The sequence below is a fragment of the Apaloderma vittatum genome, unplaced genomic scaffold (assembly GCF_000703405.1).
Source record: "Apaloderma vittatum isolate BGI_N311 unplaced genomic scaffold, ASM70340v1 scaffold28574, whole genome shotgun sequence".
In the NCBI taxonomy this organism is placed as follows: Eukaryota; Metazoa; Chordata; class Aves; order Trogoniformes; family Trogonidae; genus Apaloderma; species Apaloderma vittatum.
In genome coordinates this window covers 27,297-43,506 of record NW_009713767.1, presented here as the reverse complement: position 1 = coordinate 43,506, position 16,210 = coordinate 27,297, and the positions used below count along the sequence as shown (strand labels likewise).

At 45.0% G+C, this 16,210-nt stretch overlaps 1 protein-coding gene across 1 annotated transcript in view; it reads right to left on the bottom strand.

Annotated features, from left to right (window-relative positions):
- ADCY9 (adenylate cyclase 9) overlaps nucleotides 1-16,210 on the bottom strand; it is a gene marked incomplete at its 5' end in the record, with an annotated part of 77,019 nt that overhangs the window by 33,516 nt on the left and 27,293 nt on the right. Inside the window, one exon of the mRNA XM_009868494.1 lies at nucleotides 1,432-1,604. Coding sequence (XP_009866796.1) covers nucleotides 1,432-1,604 — 173 coding nt within the window. The remainder of the gene's footprint in view (nucleotides 1-1,431; nucleotides 1,605-16,210) is intronic.

Here is a 16,210-nt window from a genome sequence, read left to right as displayed (position 1 = left end):
GCTCCACGGCTGGACAAGCTCAGGAATACCGCTTCACCTCCTCCTGCTCTGCCTGAAAAAAGGGACTTTCTACTCCCTACCTGGACCTCAGCACAGCCACGTGCTAGGCAGCCCAGACAGGATTATCCGTACGTACACCCACCGACTGCTCCGAGACGTGTTTTCTCTACTTTACTTGCTAGTACTGTCACTGAAAGACAGAAGAGCTGGAAAGCTGGTGCCTGAGGGATGCCAAATACATTCTTTCTTACATGGAAGAAGGAATAGAAAAGCATTGCAAGGAACTTGGATGCAGTCAAACCGCACACGGCGCAGATTTTGGGAAGGGATAAAGATGGCTGGAGCTACCTTCTGTAGTTCTGGCTTGCCCTCCGAGCAGCTCACTTAACTTCGGAGCAGATCTTTGGGCTTCCAGCTGATCTCACTTGTGTTTTTACTCCAAAACTTAAAACCAGGCACAGGGTTAGGGTAAAGGTGCCCTAACTTGTGCTCTCCTAATCTGGACAACAAACACACGAGCAACAAAACCAGAGTAGCTTGGAATTTTGTCCCCATATCAGCTCTGTCAGCTCAATCTGACACCTGCGTGAAAGAGATCCTCTCAGGACTAAATCCCCTGAAGCCCAAGGCCGGTGATCTGCAGGTGACCACCCATTGCAATGACATTTGTGCCCAGCTCAGGCAACCCAGGATGAGGAACTCTCAGCACAAATGAAAATAGAGAACAGACATCTGTTGTTTGGGAAGTCTGTTCTGAGCTGGAAGATGGAGAGTAACAGCAAAGCTTCGAAGCAACACACATTGTTTCACAGATTTCCTTGTCAAGAGATCTTGTGAGAGGTGTGAACATAACAAAATGTCATCATTTCTCTAAGCTGAATCCGTACAAATCACTGCCCTCAGTTTTAGATATAGGTTTCTAGAGCAAGCAGATAAAACAGTCTCATAGCCTACCGGAGCATTTTCTCCCACCACACAAACAACTCCGTTATGTCTTTGCAGGGATGTCTGTTACACACTCAAAGGAAAAGGTTCACAGGTACAGGACCCACACAATAGAGGAACGGCAGAAGCAGGCTGCAGCAAATGCAGAAAATCATAGAAGTTACAGCAGCTGCACAAAGCACCATTGAAAAAGGAGCATTAACCTCTCAGTCCTGAAATATAAAAATAAAATAAAATATTGATTTGAAACCACCTTGAAAAATCATTCACCTTACTTTAGGGATTGCTTGCCGAATGGCAAAACGTTTTACTTTGCAGAATTTTTTCATCCCTCAGACCAGGGTTTGTTACAGTCTGCACACGCACGTATACATACATACAGGTACAAATAGAGAGACAAACCCGGAGGGCTTCCCCATCCACAGATCTCTCCCTGGTTCGCACAGTTTGCCAGCTGTGCTGCCTGGCTTCGCGACAACAGCTCACCTTGGGTTTTTCTGCGTGTTTGAGAGTCTTGGCCAAGTCACCGGCGTTCTCGGTCGACGACGCTCCCTGTATCCTGGCCCCGTCTCCGGATTCCAAGGCAGGAAGCAACCCCTGCGAGCAGCTGCAGTGGGGCTCCTTCACCTTCTGACCAGAGATCAGGTAAGTCTTCAAACCTACAGGAAAAAAAACAAAGAAAAAGAAACAAACGGTCAGAACTGCCTGAAGACAAAAGTAACATGCCTTCAGGCTCCTCGGATGCGAAATATGGGAACTGGAACATAAGGATGCTCTATGCAAAGTGGTGGCAATCAGGATTGCCCAGCACCTGCTGTCCCAGACACAAGGGGCTACTCTAACACGCAGCAACAGCCAGGACTGACACCTACTTTCTTTATTCCATTTTCACTCGTGTACTTCTGAAAAAGTGACCTAGGACCTTGTGTTTACTCCCAAATTATAATTTGAGCTCTCGTGTTAACTCTTTCCTTCTGGAAAGGATTTGCAGCACGTTTTTCAGGGCTACCTACGTTAATATTCTAACTTTGGGAAAATGAGCGTGTATTCCTCTGCTTGCGCTATCTGTCAGAGAGATGTTGTGAAGATTTCTTAATGCTGGTAGCACGTCGAGAAAGGAAATGGCATTTAAGTGCTAGAAATTCTGATGGGTTTTCATAGCGCAGACTTCACATTTTTAAAGAAAGAATCAATCTCTCTCTCTCACTCTCGCACGTACGCCCACACACGCCCTCTACAACTGTTTTATGAATTGAAGCATAATTGGAAAGCAGATCCAATATTAAAGGCCAGGCTGGTAAATACCATGTTGTATCAAGCTGAGCTCTGTCAAAAACCCGTTCGAGAAATAAAAGATGTGAATTTTGTTTAGAATATCGCTTATTTTACTGCCTCGAGGCTTTGTGTTATGATGTTCTAGGTTATTTCTAGGCACAAAGACTGACAAGGAGCCACTAATCACGCCGCTTTCTGAATCCAAACGAGTTCATTTTATTGCCATCGCACGGGAAATCTCCCGCTCAGCACGGAAGGGCACCAGCGCACTCCAAAAGAGCGTAGAGGTCATCAGCTTGCGGGACTGGAAAGCACTCGTCGCTTCGTGGTACCAGAGACCCGTCGTCCCATGCGATTCTGCGGCCGACCTCTCGCTTCAGGACTCCTGGGTCTCTATTTGGGTCAGTTGTGCATCACCCCCCTTCTCCCTTGTTCTGGTCCTTGTCACCAGGCGGCGGCCAGACACATGACTGTCACGGCCATCGACTGCGCTCCATCGCCTCTGTCCAGAGCAGGAAAAGCTGGAAATAAACATGTCACGTTGCAGCCCTCGAAAGAGGGCAGGTTTCTGTTCCTTATGAGAAGGTCATTCTCTCGTAGCCTTCTTTGCATACAGAAAAATCATATTCTATAAATCCTCTTTTTTTTTTTCTCTTGGTCCTTAACATGTACCCCAGGCAGTACTTTGCAACCTTCCCAGGGAAATAAGTAAGACATACTACTACTGATTTTGCTGTTTCTCTGTTTATTCTGCTATAACGATAAACTAAATTATCACTGAAGCTCCCAAACTCTTTGACACGGGAACCCAAATCCCTACGGACCATTTCAACCTTGGGCTCAACAGCTCCAAGACTCTCCCTTGTTGCTCCAAACCCCAAAGCACTCGCTCATGGATTTGAGATGTTCCACTACAGCCTGTCTGTATTTTTATACTGCGTATAGTAGCGCCCAGATTTTACTTGGCAGTGCCGCTTAATAAAATCCAGAGCTACTGCTGCCTTCCAGATGTAGGGCCATCGCTCTAAAACTTATATTGATGGGGGCTGTCATTTAAGGAATTCAATCAGCTTACAATTATATGTTTACAGTGGTAAAAACTGGAGAATTAAACTCACTACTATTTTTAAAGGCTACCTTAGAGCAACAGGATTATTTTACACCGCCTATTATTCCTCTTATTCGAATACTCTATAATTCCTTTTTTTTTCCTATAACATCTTTCTTTAGGTTTTGGAGGTGTTTTTTTATATTTTGGAATAGGCACTTTTATGTCTTACTGTGCCGCGCAGCATAATTACTTCGTCAATCTGTTGCGTATGGTAAAATTATCTCCGGTTTGAGCTCCATGTCGCGGGAAAAGGCGACGATAATTGAAAACGCATTTGGGAAAGCAGAATCCACCCTCGCCCCAACCTGAAATCGCCGCAGGCTGCAGCTCCTTGTCATCCTCCGCCCCTCGCTGCAGGGCTTAAAGTTGGCTAAAAAGGCTGGTTCTTGGCACCGAGAACTACAGAAGTCTCTTTATTGCCTCCGAACAAGAAGGGTTACTCAAAACGGGCAGCCTGAAGTCGGACGAGGACAAGGCAACATCCTGCAGAGCGGCAGCATCGCGCCGTAAGAGGTGAGCAGGGCTGCTCCCAGCTCCGAACGCACCGTCGGGGTCTCAGGAGAGCAAAGGGGACAAAAAAAATAAAATAAAATCTCGGTCTTGGAACATTTTGGAAAATTAGGAGGTGTAAAAATCTCTCAGCTTTATAAAACTTCGCTAGCACTGCCTACCTAATACCTTGTTCTTAAATCCTTCTTACGGCAGAAAAAATTCAGTTTGCTTTTGTGTTCCTTGCAACTCCGTGACACTCCACAAAGCAACTCCTACGCTCGAGTCTGAAATATTTGGGTATAAAGAGAAGGGGTCATTAATTCAGTACAACTGTATCGATGTAACGAAAATGCATTATACACGAGCTCTGTTCTCCCTCCTTCTACATCTCCGGTGAATTAGTACAATCAGCGCTGTCACTTTCCATACAGACGGCGCACGGAGCCAACAACATTCCCCCCGCGGCGCAGCACGGTTAAATCAATTAGGTAACGCGACAATATTAAACGAATAAGCCAGCGACGGAGGAGCCGCGATTTTACGTGAAGACCAGCTAACACGGTGCAATTCTGGGCGCCCGTTGCTGCGCAACAACGTAACTCACGACACGGCAGCGAAGAAAAGCGCCACGAGATGGTTATGCTGCTATTTATAAAAGGCAAAGCTCACCCTCTGTTCCCCTCCTGCCATTCTTCATCTCGTACTCGCTTCCTTCCCCCAAATTTATTCAAAATAAACGCTGAAAAACAACACAACCTCCAACTGCAAATCCATACCCTGGCAGGGTTTAGCCTGCAGCGCAATTTCTGCTTTTTCCGGAGACAGGTCTTGGAAGCAAAGACGGGGAACCAGCAACAATAACCCACCCGCCAACATACCAATTTAATGTATGTACTATTTTCTGCCCAGGGGGGAAAAGAAAAAATAAAAAAAATCAGCTATGTCGTTTATCTTTGAGAAACACAAGCTATTTCCTTCACTTGTCTTCAAGTTCTGGAAATCTGGGATACAAAGGGTAACGGCTCCCGCACGCTGAGCCAAAACGCTCGTTTCTTGAATTCAGCTATTTTGAATGTTGACACGGCAGCATTCGTAAAGTGTATTTTTTGATAAAATAGTTAACAGGTGAGATCTCCAGAGAACTGCAGTGGGTTTATCGGTCCTACTACTGTCGAATTTTAGAAGTGTTACAAAACACCTGGCCCTGGCTCCTTTCTTCAGCTGGCTTTTCTTTCTGGCAGCGGCATTTCTCTGAACTTCTAAAAACCAGAGAACCAACGCTACAAAATACTCCTAATAACAATAAGTAAATAAAAAAATTATACGGAGGAGGGCTCCCCGCATCGAGACAGGCCAGGCTGGAGTGACTCCGCCATCCTCCACCGTCGCTGTGTTTGCAGAGGAAGAACTTCCATGTGATGAGCAGGAAGTCACTTGCTGGGAAGGAGCAGGGAAAGGGGGAGGAAAGACGTTCTGGTCCTTCAAGTCCATAATTAAGTCATTTATTTCCTTTCTCTCATTCCTCCGCACATCTTTTAAAGATGAGGTGTCTGCTCCTGCAGGATCTCAAGAGATGAGGGATTTACACAACTGGAAATTGTGATTCCTTGGTAAAGTAAGATTCACGTTTCAGTTTCTGATGCTTCACCTGTATGGAACCGAAACTTTTTAGCTCTGTACTGAGAGCAGACAGGAAAACTACTTTCTCTCTGGCAAACTGAACGTGTGATACCTCTAATGAACTTCAAATGCTTTTCAAACCCTGTTCAGTACTGGTTCTACGAGACATCGCCGTTGTTTTTTGGTATTTCAGTTAGAGTCTTACTGATTAATTTAAAAAAAAAAATATAATCTCACTCTTATTATATATCCCTCCGTGAATTGCTTCACTTCCTTAGTTGCAGTACATGCAAAACACATTTAACTAACAGGATATTTTCAGAATAACTGCCTGAGTGTCCAGCCCTCCGTTCTGGAAGACTAGTCAAATCCCTCGTATTGATGTAATAAAATCCAAATCTAACCAATTATGTCCCCCTTCAAGTCTACACGCTTCAATCATTTAACCATATCTCTTCCCAAACAATCAAGCATAAATTTAACAAAGCTAACTGAGCTCCGTTCTCACAGCCCTCTCCTTTTTGTAGGATCTTACCTCACAAAACTAGAATTTGCATGAAAACTATTCCAGCGTGAGAACCAGCGCCTGTCACCCCGATGTGAGGGCAAGAATTACTTCCCAGCTGGGAAGTGAACTTACTGACCTGCCGTAGTTTGCCACGCTGAACAACGTTACCTCTTCCTTTTCAGTAATTTAATATCTCATTTTACATAACTCTGCTACAAGTAACTAGCAGTGGCATAGCAAGGTTACAAAAAACACTTTGCAGTTCAGAACTGGCTTCAGCTCCTTTCTTTCTGAACAGACGCTGGTAACTCACGTTTGGGTTGTGCTTCTCTGCAATCCATCAGCTCTTGCTTCCTCTTTTTAGAAATACAATAAAAAAGTTTTCCCCATGCTTTTAAAGGCATCGTCTTTGCACTTCGCCAAAAATCTGGGAGTGAAAATACCAGTCTTAAGTCACTGCCACTCCAAGGAAAGGAAACAGAGACCTATAGTTAGGGCTGCTCACACAACAAAATACACTGCTCTACAGTTTCACTGGACTCTGACTCGCTCTGTAAAATAAATATTAACTGCAATTTCTGGAATGTAATATGACAGGCAAATAACAATTTTAAGAAGAAAAAAAGAAGACTACCAGAAATGTATTTACTTCTTCTAACTGCAGTTTCCTTTTGGCATCACCCTAAGTTTTCCACGTTGCTTTTTTTTTCCCCTTGTCACAGATTAAAAAAAATTTCAGCTACTAGCCTAGCCTAACATTTATGCAAGACATAATATCGTGTATACTATCATTCCAGAAGATTTAGTATCCTTTGAGACCAAGCTATTGCTCAATCTAAAGAAGATTTTCAGTAGCAAATACTCTCCCTCATTCTTAAAATTCAGCAGCTGCCAAATCTGTATTTATGGGGACTGTTTTCTCACTCTATGAGACCCACTCCTGTGCAGAGAGTTCCCGCAAATCTTCCTCGGCCCCAGCACAAATCACTCATCGGTTGAACCGGGGCTTGACCCCACCACGAGCAGCCTCAGAAGCAGCAGAAGCCAAAGGAGAAGCCAAGAAAGGTCCTCGAGGCCGATGGGGCTGCGAAGTCACGCGGACCCGCAACCACTTAAGGGATGAGCTGCCCATCGCCTACAGCCAGAACGCAAAGCGCTGCTCAGAAATACGTACGTGTTGAGAAACTGGAGGATGGAAGCTTTCACTTTGTGTCTCACTAGGGAGCAAATCTGAAAGTGGAGGAATCAGGACTGGAAAACTTTTCCTAGATAGGCTCTGTAGCTAACGCAACACAGATCAAGGGAGGCATCTTCAAAGAGGTACCCAGCAACCAGGAGGAATGTACTGCTAAGAAATGCACAACTTGTTGTTACTTATATACTATTTTTTTCCCTATTCTGCAACCTTTCTTTGTCAGAAGAGGGTTACACTTAAGAAATAACTTCAGAAAGTTTCCCCCCTTCTAATAATTCTGCGATAGAAGTGCTTGGGTATGCAGGAATGAAGTAATAATTTCATTATTCAACTATTTGTGTATGCAGAAATGAAGAGAGAAGGAAGAGCTCAGCGGGACATCCTTATCTGGGCAACAGCACCTGGTAAATACAAGCTGGACAATCAAAGGAGCTGCGATATCCCCCCAAAACATCTTTTTAGTCAACTGAACTGTGCCAGTTGTGAGAGCAGAAACGCGATGCTCTAGCAGTTATTCTACATCGCGACTAGAGGAAGTCCTGCTGACATTGAAGCTTCACTTCAGGCATTTGGCTTTCAGAAACGTGGGCATGCAAAGGCCTGCAGGCACGTTTTTAATTTCAAGTAAGCTGCCACTTTCAAGGAGAAAACGACACCCCTGGGGGCTGTGCAGCGCCACAGGACAAGCACTCGCAGCACTTGCCTCCCCAGAGAGGAACAGGCAGACAATACAACACTTGCTTGCCCATGTTGAACAGAGTGCCGAAGCACAGAGCTTCCACGGCAGAAGCTCACAGGTTCTGTCCAAGGCATCGTGCCCAGGGTGCAGAGGAGTTACCCTGATCTGTAACTGCAGGCGGAAAGGCTTTCCTAGCGAGTTTACAAGGTGCTCCAAGAGTGGAAACAATCCCTTACCCCAAGCTGTGCCTAAGAGTCTGATTTCCTGAAGGAACTACCAGCAGCCGTGGTCAAACACCACCAGACACAGCACCTAAAGCAGCGTTTTTCTCCCTCCCTCCTCAGGAAAGGCCAGAGGAAAGGCAGCAGTACTTCACTTGGCATTTTGTCTGCACCCAAGTCTGTAGTAGTTCCCACCCCACGCACACCCAAGGGACGCTGCCTGTCTACAAATTCACGGTTCCCTCCTTTTTCTAGACTTTCACCTTTTTCACCACTTTCCCAAACAAACTAACCAGGATTTCCAGAGAGGAGGAGAACAGATTTCCACAACTGTGCGACAAATGCATGTTTACTTTATTCTTTTCGACAATTGCCCCAGCATCACTGAGAACCCTTCAGGCACTCCACCTCTCTTGCCGTCCTTCCTCCAGGTCCCCGGGCAGCCTCTCTCCCGGCACAGGATCCCGTCCCTCAAAAACAGCCCGAGAAGTCAACGCCATGAGATCCGACAGCTGTAGGCTTGCTCCTTGCAGAAGACCACAGCCAGAGGTGTCCTGCGTTGCACAGCGCCTAGCCCTCATCATTAATATTAGTAAATACAATCTAAAAAAAAACCCCCCACATTGTGACACTCATCCCTGAAAAATAGCGGTAGAAGTGCCAGGAAAGTCAGACACAACGCATCCTATCGATCTGGTAAAACAGCACCAAAAAATCCCCCAAACATGAGCTGTTCTTCTTTTTTTAAAACCCTAAAAATATCCAAAGAAATCTCCTGCTGTAGTCCTGAATTTCAGCTTCTTATCTCCAGGTATCTCAGCAACACAGCTGGAAACCAAAAGCACACCACTGTCTTTGAGATCAATGGGCATTCTCTGTCACTCACGCTGCAGGATGTGACATGGGATGACTTCACAAAAAATAAAAGTAATTTCCTCCAACCTGCAAAGCTGCATTTCCGATGAAGCAAGTCTCACCCTCTAACCCATAGAAACCACTTCCAGCTCAGCATAAACAAAAGGCACGCAACCCAAAACACTCGGATTCTAACAAACCAGCCTACCTGGAAAAGCACTTTGAATGTATGGAGCAACATTTCCCGTGGCTAAAATTAGCAGGGGAATTTATGAGCCAGCTTGTTATCTTTGGTCTCTGGAAAGCAGAAACAATGATAATAAGAAACAGAACTTTATGGACTGGAAACACAAAAGAAACTCAGAAAAAAAAAACAAAAAAAAAAACCCCAAACCTATCTTCATAATCTACAAAGAACAACTGCAAAGAGCCAGAGAAACCAGAGGCACCTCCTGTATTATGGAAAAAATCACTGTCTTCCTTGTGCCTCCTTTGTTTAGCAAAATGCTCGCTTTTGATCAGCTAACAGACAACAGTGGGTCTGGAAAATGCTAATCAACGACATCCGTGTAATTTGGGTATTCGGCATCTGGCAGTTTTAAGCGGGGAACCCCATACCCAAACCACAACCCACAATTTTAGCCAAACTGCAGAAATAAAGTCGCAGGCTGCTGGTCTCTTCTCCTTCAGTCTCTTCTATCTTTTCACCTGTGTGGGATTAAAAAAAAAAAAAAACCAAACCAAAAAACCTACCACCACAAAAAATACAGGGGAGAAAGAGGCTTAGGCAAACCCTGCACAGCAACGCAACTCAAACACAAAGCCTAGCTATCACTATTGGCTTAAGAATATATTTATATATGTATTTTTAAACTCTACAGGCAAAATAAGCAACAGGTTGATAAGCAAGACTGATCCCTATCCCAGGGTTTACAACTGCCCTTATTTACTTTCTGCTCCGATGGCGTTGCTCGTGCCACCAACCGCGACCTCAAAGCAAGCGACAGAGAAGCCCGTTCTCTGGAGTGACTCTGGATTTTGAGCACTTTTTTTTTCTTTTTCCTCAGTACAGCTCACAGGATGACACCTTAACAGGAAAGAAAAATAGGTTTGAGTCAAAAAGTAAACCTGGGATTTTTCAGTCTTGCCAGAGGCAACAGTGTCTCACACAGGGAGCTTGAAATCCAGCAAATACAGTAACTTGCTGCAGACAAAAGAGTATCTCTATCCTAAGGGCTCCTCACAAAACCCAAGAGGTATACAAAGTTCCTACATTTAAAGGAAAAAGAGGGCCCGATTCTAGCTCTAGGATACTTGGAATTACCTGGTAAAGTTACTGCCTGGCTGCTCAATCCTTCTGTAAACTCTCCTGCAGGAATACCTTTGTGAAAACAAAGTCCGGGGTGCAATTACATGCATGAAGAAGCATCTGCTATTGCCTCAGTGACATTATTTTTCACATGTATTGACTACATGTTTTAACTTTTTTACTATTTTAACACCTCGGAAAGTATAAGCATGACGAACAATATTGAAATGTTTGCCCAGTTGCAGCTGCCAAAACAAGAGTCGAACAAGCACACAGGAGCCTGGCTTTTTCAGGGGGGTCAAACTTGTCAAAAGTTACAATATTCCCACCACAGAATACCTTTCCTGAAAATATACATGAAGAGTAACAACCCAGAAACGGAATTGAACTGTGAACACAGCCCACTCAGAAATTCAGTGTTTGCTCCGCTGGCTGGGCTGTGACTGAAGGAACCACCGAGGAGCAAAAGGGATGAAAACGGAGCAAGCTCCATCCCAGCGAGGCTGCTCTCTCTTCCGTAGCGTTACGTGCATCCCCGTGCCCACATCAAATTATTTCAGGCCAGGGAAACGACCTGAAAGGCATTGAGATGCTGGAGGAAGCCTTTGGGAGCAGCTTCCCGCATCGTCTCTTCAATCCCAGCTTTCGGTCAGGCAGCTGTCAGCGTTTCCCTGGTGAATTTGCACATGTGGGAAGTTCTGACATTCCACGTCGCTCGAAGAGCGCTGCGATCCTTTGGGGATATGCAGCATATACTTCCAAAAGAGCGTTTCCAACTGCAAAACTACATTTTACTGTGGGAGGGAAAGAAGCGATCAGAAAACCTCACAAGGGACATCTCGGAGGCTTCAAACAATCTATTTAAGCAGCGTTATGAAACAGAGAGCTATGGAGGGATGACGATTTTTCAAGAAAAATTCCACTCCTCTGGACAGGACAGCTATACAAAGCCACAAGCATTCCAGAAGCACCTCCTATATATTAAATTTTCTTCTGCCCACATACTGGCTGGCATACCTCAGGAACTACAGATGGCCATACCAGGCTCTGCTAAACACAGGCAGAATTTAATAAATTGAAAAGAGAGAGGCTCCAAACAAAAGTTTTGTCAGCTCTAGGCTCCCAGGAATGGCAACTTACTCATTTAAAACTAAAAGATAAGGTCGGTTTCTTAGAGATCCCTCCCAGGAAAATTTCATTCTGTACCAGAAGATGCCACCTATGTTTTTGGTGGGTATTTTAGAAATGATGAACGGCAAAGCGTGCAGGACACACGGAAGGATTCCAATAAAAAAAACAATAGTCTGACGCAACCGGAGCCTGCTCTGGCCCTTGGTAACAGAGTGAGCTATTGTGGCTCTCGGTACTAACATTTTTTTAATAGAATCCAGACAAGAGCACGCACCAATTTAAACAAGACTTTAGGAGCCTATTTTGTTCTGCTGGTGCAATCTCTTTGTGTTGACGGGACTACAATCAGGCAAATTCTTTCCCTCTTGCATAATGCAGGTAGCCTGGGTTCGACGTGCTAAATCAGCGTTTTACTTAAGCCAGGACAATCCTACGGGCTAATTATGCCCCCGCACAGAGCCACGCGACCGCGCTGCTCTCTGCGGACTTGCAATAAAGTTAAATCAATTAAGAAGTGCCCCTCCTACGACCTAGTGGGCTTCCTGCACATGGAGCTTTTTCTACGAATTCACAGTGCGACATTTAAAAGGTAAAGTAAAAACCAGACATCGTACTGTCATCAGCAGATCAGCAGCTTTCAGTATTTTTTTCTTTTCCAAGCAACTGATCAGATGATATTGAGAACACACAGTAGGCACTCGCATTATGACTTACATCAAAACGAAAATACGTCGGCTCAGGCACCTTTGTGAAGGCATAGAAGAAAACCCTTAACTCTTATGTTTCCAAATATCCATCGCATACTGGTGAAAATGGTCCTTCTCATTTAACCTGTCCCCAGTACCGGCTGTCCACACGTGCAACTCGTCACCTCTTCCTATTGCGAATAGCAGTAGCAGAATAAAAGCAATTATGCGAGCAGGGCTTTAGGAAACGCACATTTAGGAAATCCTTTCTCCATGCCTGTTTATTTTGCACTGGGGCATCTTCATAGAGAAGACCCCTGCACCCTGCAAGTAACCTTAAATACTTAATTTAAAAAAAAAAAAAAAAAAAAAAAGAGACAGAACTATTCTCCAGACAATGAGAATGCTTGGTGGAATTTCACTGAAGTGCATTCACTGACATTACCTCAAATAACACTTGATTAACTTGATTAGCCTAAGTCACACTGAGAGAACCTAATAGATTTGTCCTTAGGGGAACAAACTGAAGAAAATAAATTTGCATATCAGATAATTTCTGAACTAAAAATAAGAGATTAGTTTTTTAAAAAATTCCATCTCTGTTTCATTTAAAGAAAAAGATTGCAATTTTTTCACCTGTCATCAGAGCCTACCAACACAGTTTGAAGAACTGTTTGTTAAATATATTTTATTATTGTCAAATTGGTAAATAACGATTATTTTTTCCCTCATCCACACTCTGTTGCTCTTTGGTCAGAACTGAAGAGCTACATAGCGAGCAAGCACAGCCGCTACAAAGCCTGCAAAAAAAAAAAAAATTAAAAGACTGGAGCGGAGCCAGTCTGTTTCAACAACACGGCAATCCACAATCCCCCTCCCAGGATCGCCGGCCGCGGGAATTGGGCGAGCATCAAGATATTTATTCAAATGGGCTACACGAAACCAGATAACGAGAAGCAACGCTGCGCTACCAAATTCAGCCATTTCAGAAGCGCCCCGACGTCGCCATGCCCTGTGCAACGTGAGCAGGCAGCTGTAATTCAAGGTAAGTTGTTAGGAAGAGCTCACGTGCCACCGACAGTTTTAAATGGTTACTAATTCCGTGCTGAACAATAAAACTACTGCAAATAGAAATGCTGCAGGAGGCACTTCGGAATAACACTTTAGAGCAGCAGTATAAACGCAGGCAAGGTGGAGAAGAAGAAATTCCCAAGCACAGCCACCGCCGAAGTGTGCATCGCTACACAGCTGTGGTTTTAATTGGCAGACTGCGAGCCCAGAGTATTTGCAGCGTTACTAGCACAAAAGTAAAATTAATTGGAGAGTCGCTGCTGAGAACAGCTACTGAGTGTTGTCTACCCCAAGCAGGGAGTATCATCTCTTCAGTTTATTTCCCCTAAGTAAAACACACAAACAAACAATCCCTTCCCCCAAATAAGGAGAATTTGAAAGTCGCAACACAAAGTTAAGAAGGAAGTATCTCCAGAAGTATGCTTATTCACACAGTCCTTCCGTTTCTCCTCCCGTAGAACATTCAGACAAACCTCTAGCCCCGACACGACACGTTAACTGTCCCCCTCCCCCTCACGCGGCAGCCAGAGTTTCGGACCCATCCACGACATGGATCCCTTTTACTCGGGACATGGCACCAAACCCACTGTGGAGACCGAGCAGACCCAAAAGGACATGACGGCTCCGCCGATGGCTGGTCGCAGGAGGGCACCTGGCCTGGCCGGGCGAAGGGTGCTTGGCACTTGGCTGCCCACACCGACGAGGAACACAGCCGACCTCTTCGCTGCAAGAGCCTGATGAAGCCACTGAGTGGTGGGTTTCAGCCTGTGATCCTCAGGCTCTGTGAATCTATGGAGGAGTTATTAGGAGTCTGTGAATGAAACCCGAGGAAAACGAGCCTGCTGAGAGCTGGCTCCGAGTGCTTAAGTGTGCCAAAGCACCCCGACTCACAGGAGTCGGCAAACCTGAGCAGGCTGAAAACCACCATAACAAGGGACCTTCCAGGTCATCTTGTATGGCCCTCTCGCACTGCATCACTGTCCAGGGGCGGACACTGCATCTCTCAGCACTAGAAACCACACGACAGGCAAGAAGGGTGACGATTCCTCCCCCTTCTCAAGAGCAGAGAACAAACCTTCAGTCACACGAGGAGCTGTTGAGGGTCTTCAGCCCATCACTCTAAGCTCCCAGCACGCAGGAGCCAAATCCCCAGGTCAGGAGACATCGGAGAAGGCACAGGTACCTCATGCCAAGAGCTAAACCGTGCTACCTCTGGTCCTGTGCGCTCGCTTCAAATGCTGCCCCACTATCTAGTTTAACAAGTTGTATCATAACTTAAATACACCCATAAAATACAGAACATACATCATTCTTTCACTTGTCCAGAAGGTAAACTGCCCGATGAAGGGAGTACGGAGATCTGTCACTCGTTACTCAAGGCATTTGCTTGATTATCGTTGCGTCATGTCACCAAATCTACCCCTCGTGAATGACATTAAATGACACACAGTTAAAACACTCTCCAAATCCAAGCCTGTTGACGTGTTCCTTTGGCTCGCTACTGTGTTTGAAAGGAGTTCATCCTCATACTCAGGGCAACAAGTCTTTCCCAGTGCTGATACTCCAGCCTAGTTTTAAGACCGAAGAAGATACTAAAACCACCTCGAGCAGGCAGAAATCTTTCAAGCGACATAAACCAGACGTGGATAAAATCAGCACTTCTGTTCTTCCAAGGTTTGAATATTCCATATATCAGCTATTATTGTTCTCCACATTCAGATAAAACCTGGCAGCCTGCTTCGTGCCAAAGCAAGCCCCCAACAACCGGCTCCTCCGTCGAGCTCATGTCCCGCATTTGATTTCTTCATCCTTTGCAAAAACATTCTCAGACTTCGTGCTGATAACTAGTTGATTACATTTCAAACTTCCCTCAGGCTAAAAGTTATTACTGGGGAGTACAGGAATGTGTCTGGAATGCAAAAACAACCGGAGTGCAAATCAGTGGGCTCCAAGCTGGTATAAATAGATAGTTAACTACAGAAACTTATCTCTGCTCGAAAAACCAAAACCATAAGACAGTGGCCCACGATCTCTTCTGGTGAAATGATCCAGCCAGTCTCCTGCCTCTTAGGAAGAAGCATCTCTTATCTACACCAAATATAATATAAACAATGCTTCCGTTCCGCTTGTGTGCTAGATAGCCAACTACCCCGAGCAACTTGTCAATAAACTGATTGTTAAGAGACAGCCCTTTTGGGATATGGCAAACACTTCACATTTTGGAAAGAAACAGGGGAAAAGTCATTCCCACGGAAGCTTTCTTTCAGGGTTAAATGATACCACACAACGGGTTTGCTGACAAACTTTCTGTTAGGAAAACTTATTTTTAGTCCATGTAAATTGTCACATCACCCTCCACTCTGTAGTGTCCGGGCATCTTCAACGAGAGCGTTAAACCACAGGATCGGCACACGGAGCGCGAAGGTCTCTTCTCCTCCTCCAGCCTCTCTGCAAAGGGTGATCTAGCACCTCAGCAGAGTAGCACCTGCAAGGTACCTACCTAAATGGACTCCGGTATCCGTGGAAATTAGGGAATCAGTCCGCCCCAACTTGGTTTTGGGGGCTCTGGGCTGGAGGTGCGCTGCACCTGCGGAATGTTTAGATGTGGAGTTATTCTTAACCACCTTGAAATAAGGTGGAAAGGCCACTGGGAAAAGTAAGGATCACATTTTGGAGATCACATTTCTCCAGAAAGAAGATTCTTGTGAAAACTACATATTTAATTGCAGCTGTAGTGTAGGGGAAAAAAAGCTTAAAAAAACCCAACCCCTAACCTAAAAACTAGAAATCAAGTGAAAGCACACAAACAAAAGAAATATTCCCTTCCCCCAGCAAACCCTAAAGAAAGGGCTCCTGGCTATACTTAGCAAAACAGAAAGAAATCCAACAAAGGCGAAGTATTTCCCTGACCCCTGTATCTGCTGCTGTGCTGCTGCTGCCGTTTGCTGTCAGAACTCTGTGAGAACTGGAAGGGGCATCCCCACAGTCCCATTGCTTTGTACTCCTACCAAATCCCTTGCCTGATGAAGTCTTTTGTGATTTCTGTCAAGATCAGGGCATTCAAAACCAAAATTCCTCAATGAAGAATGAAGCATTTTGTGGGATTACTCTT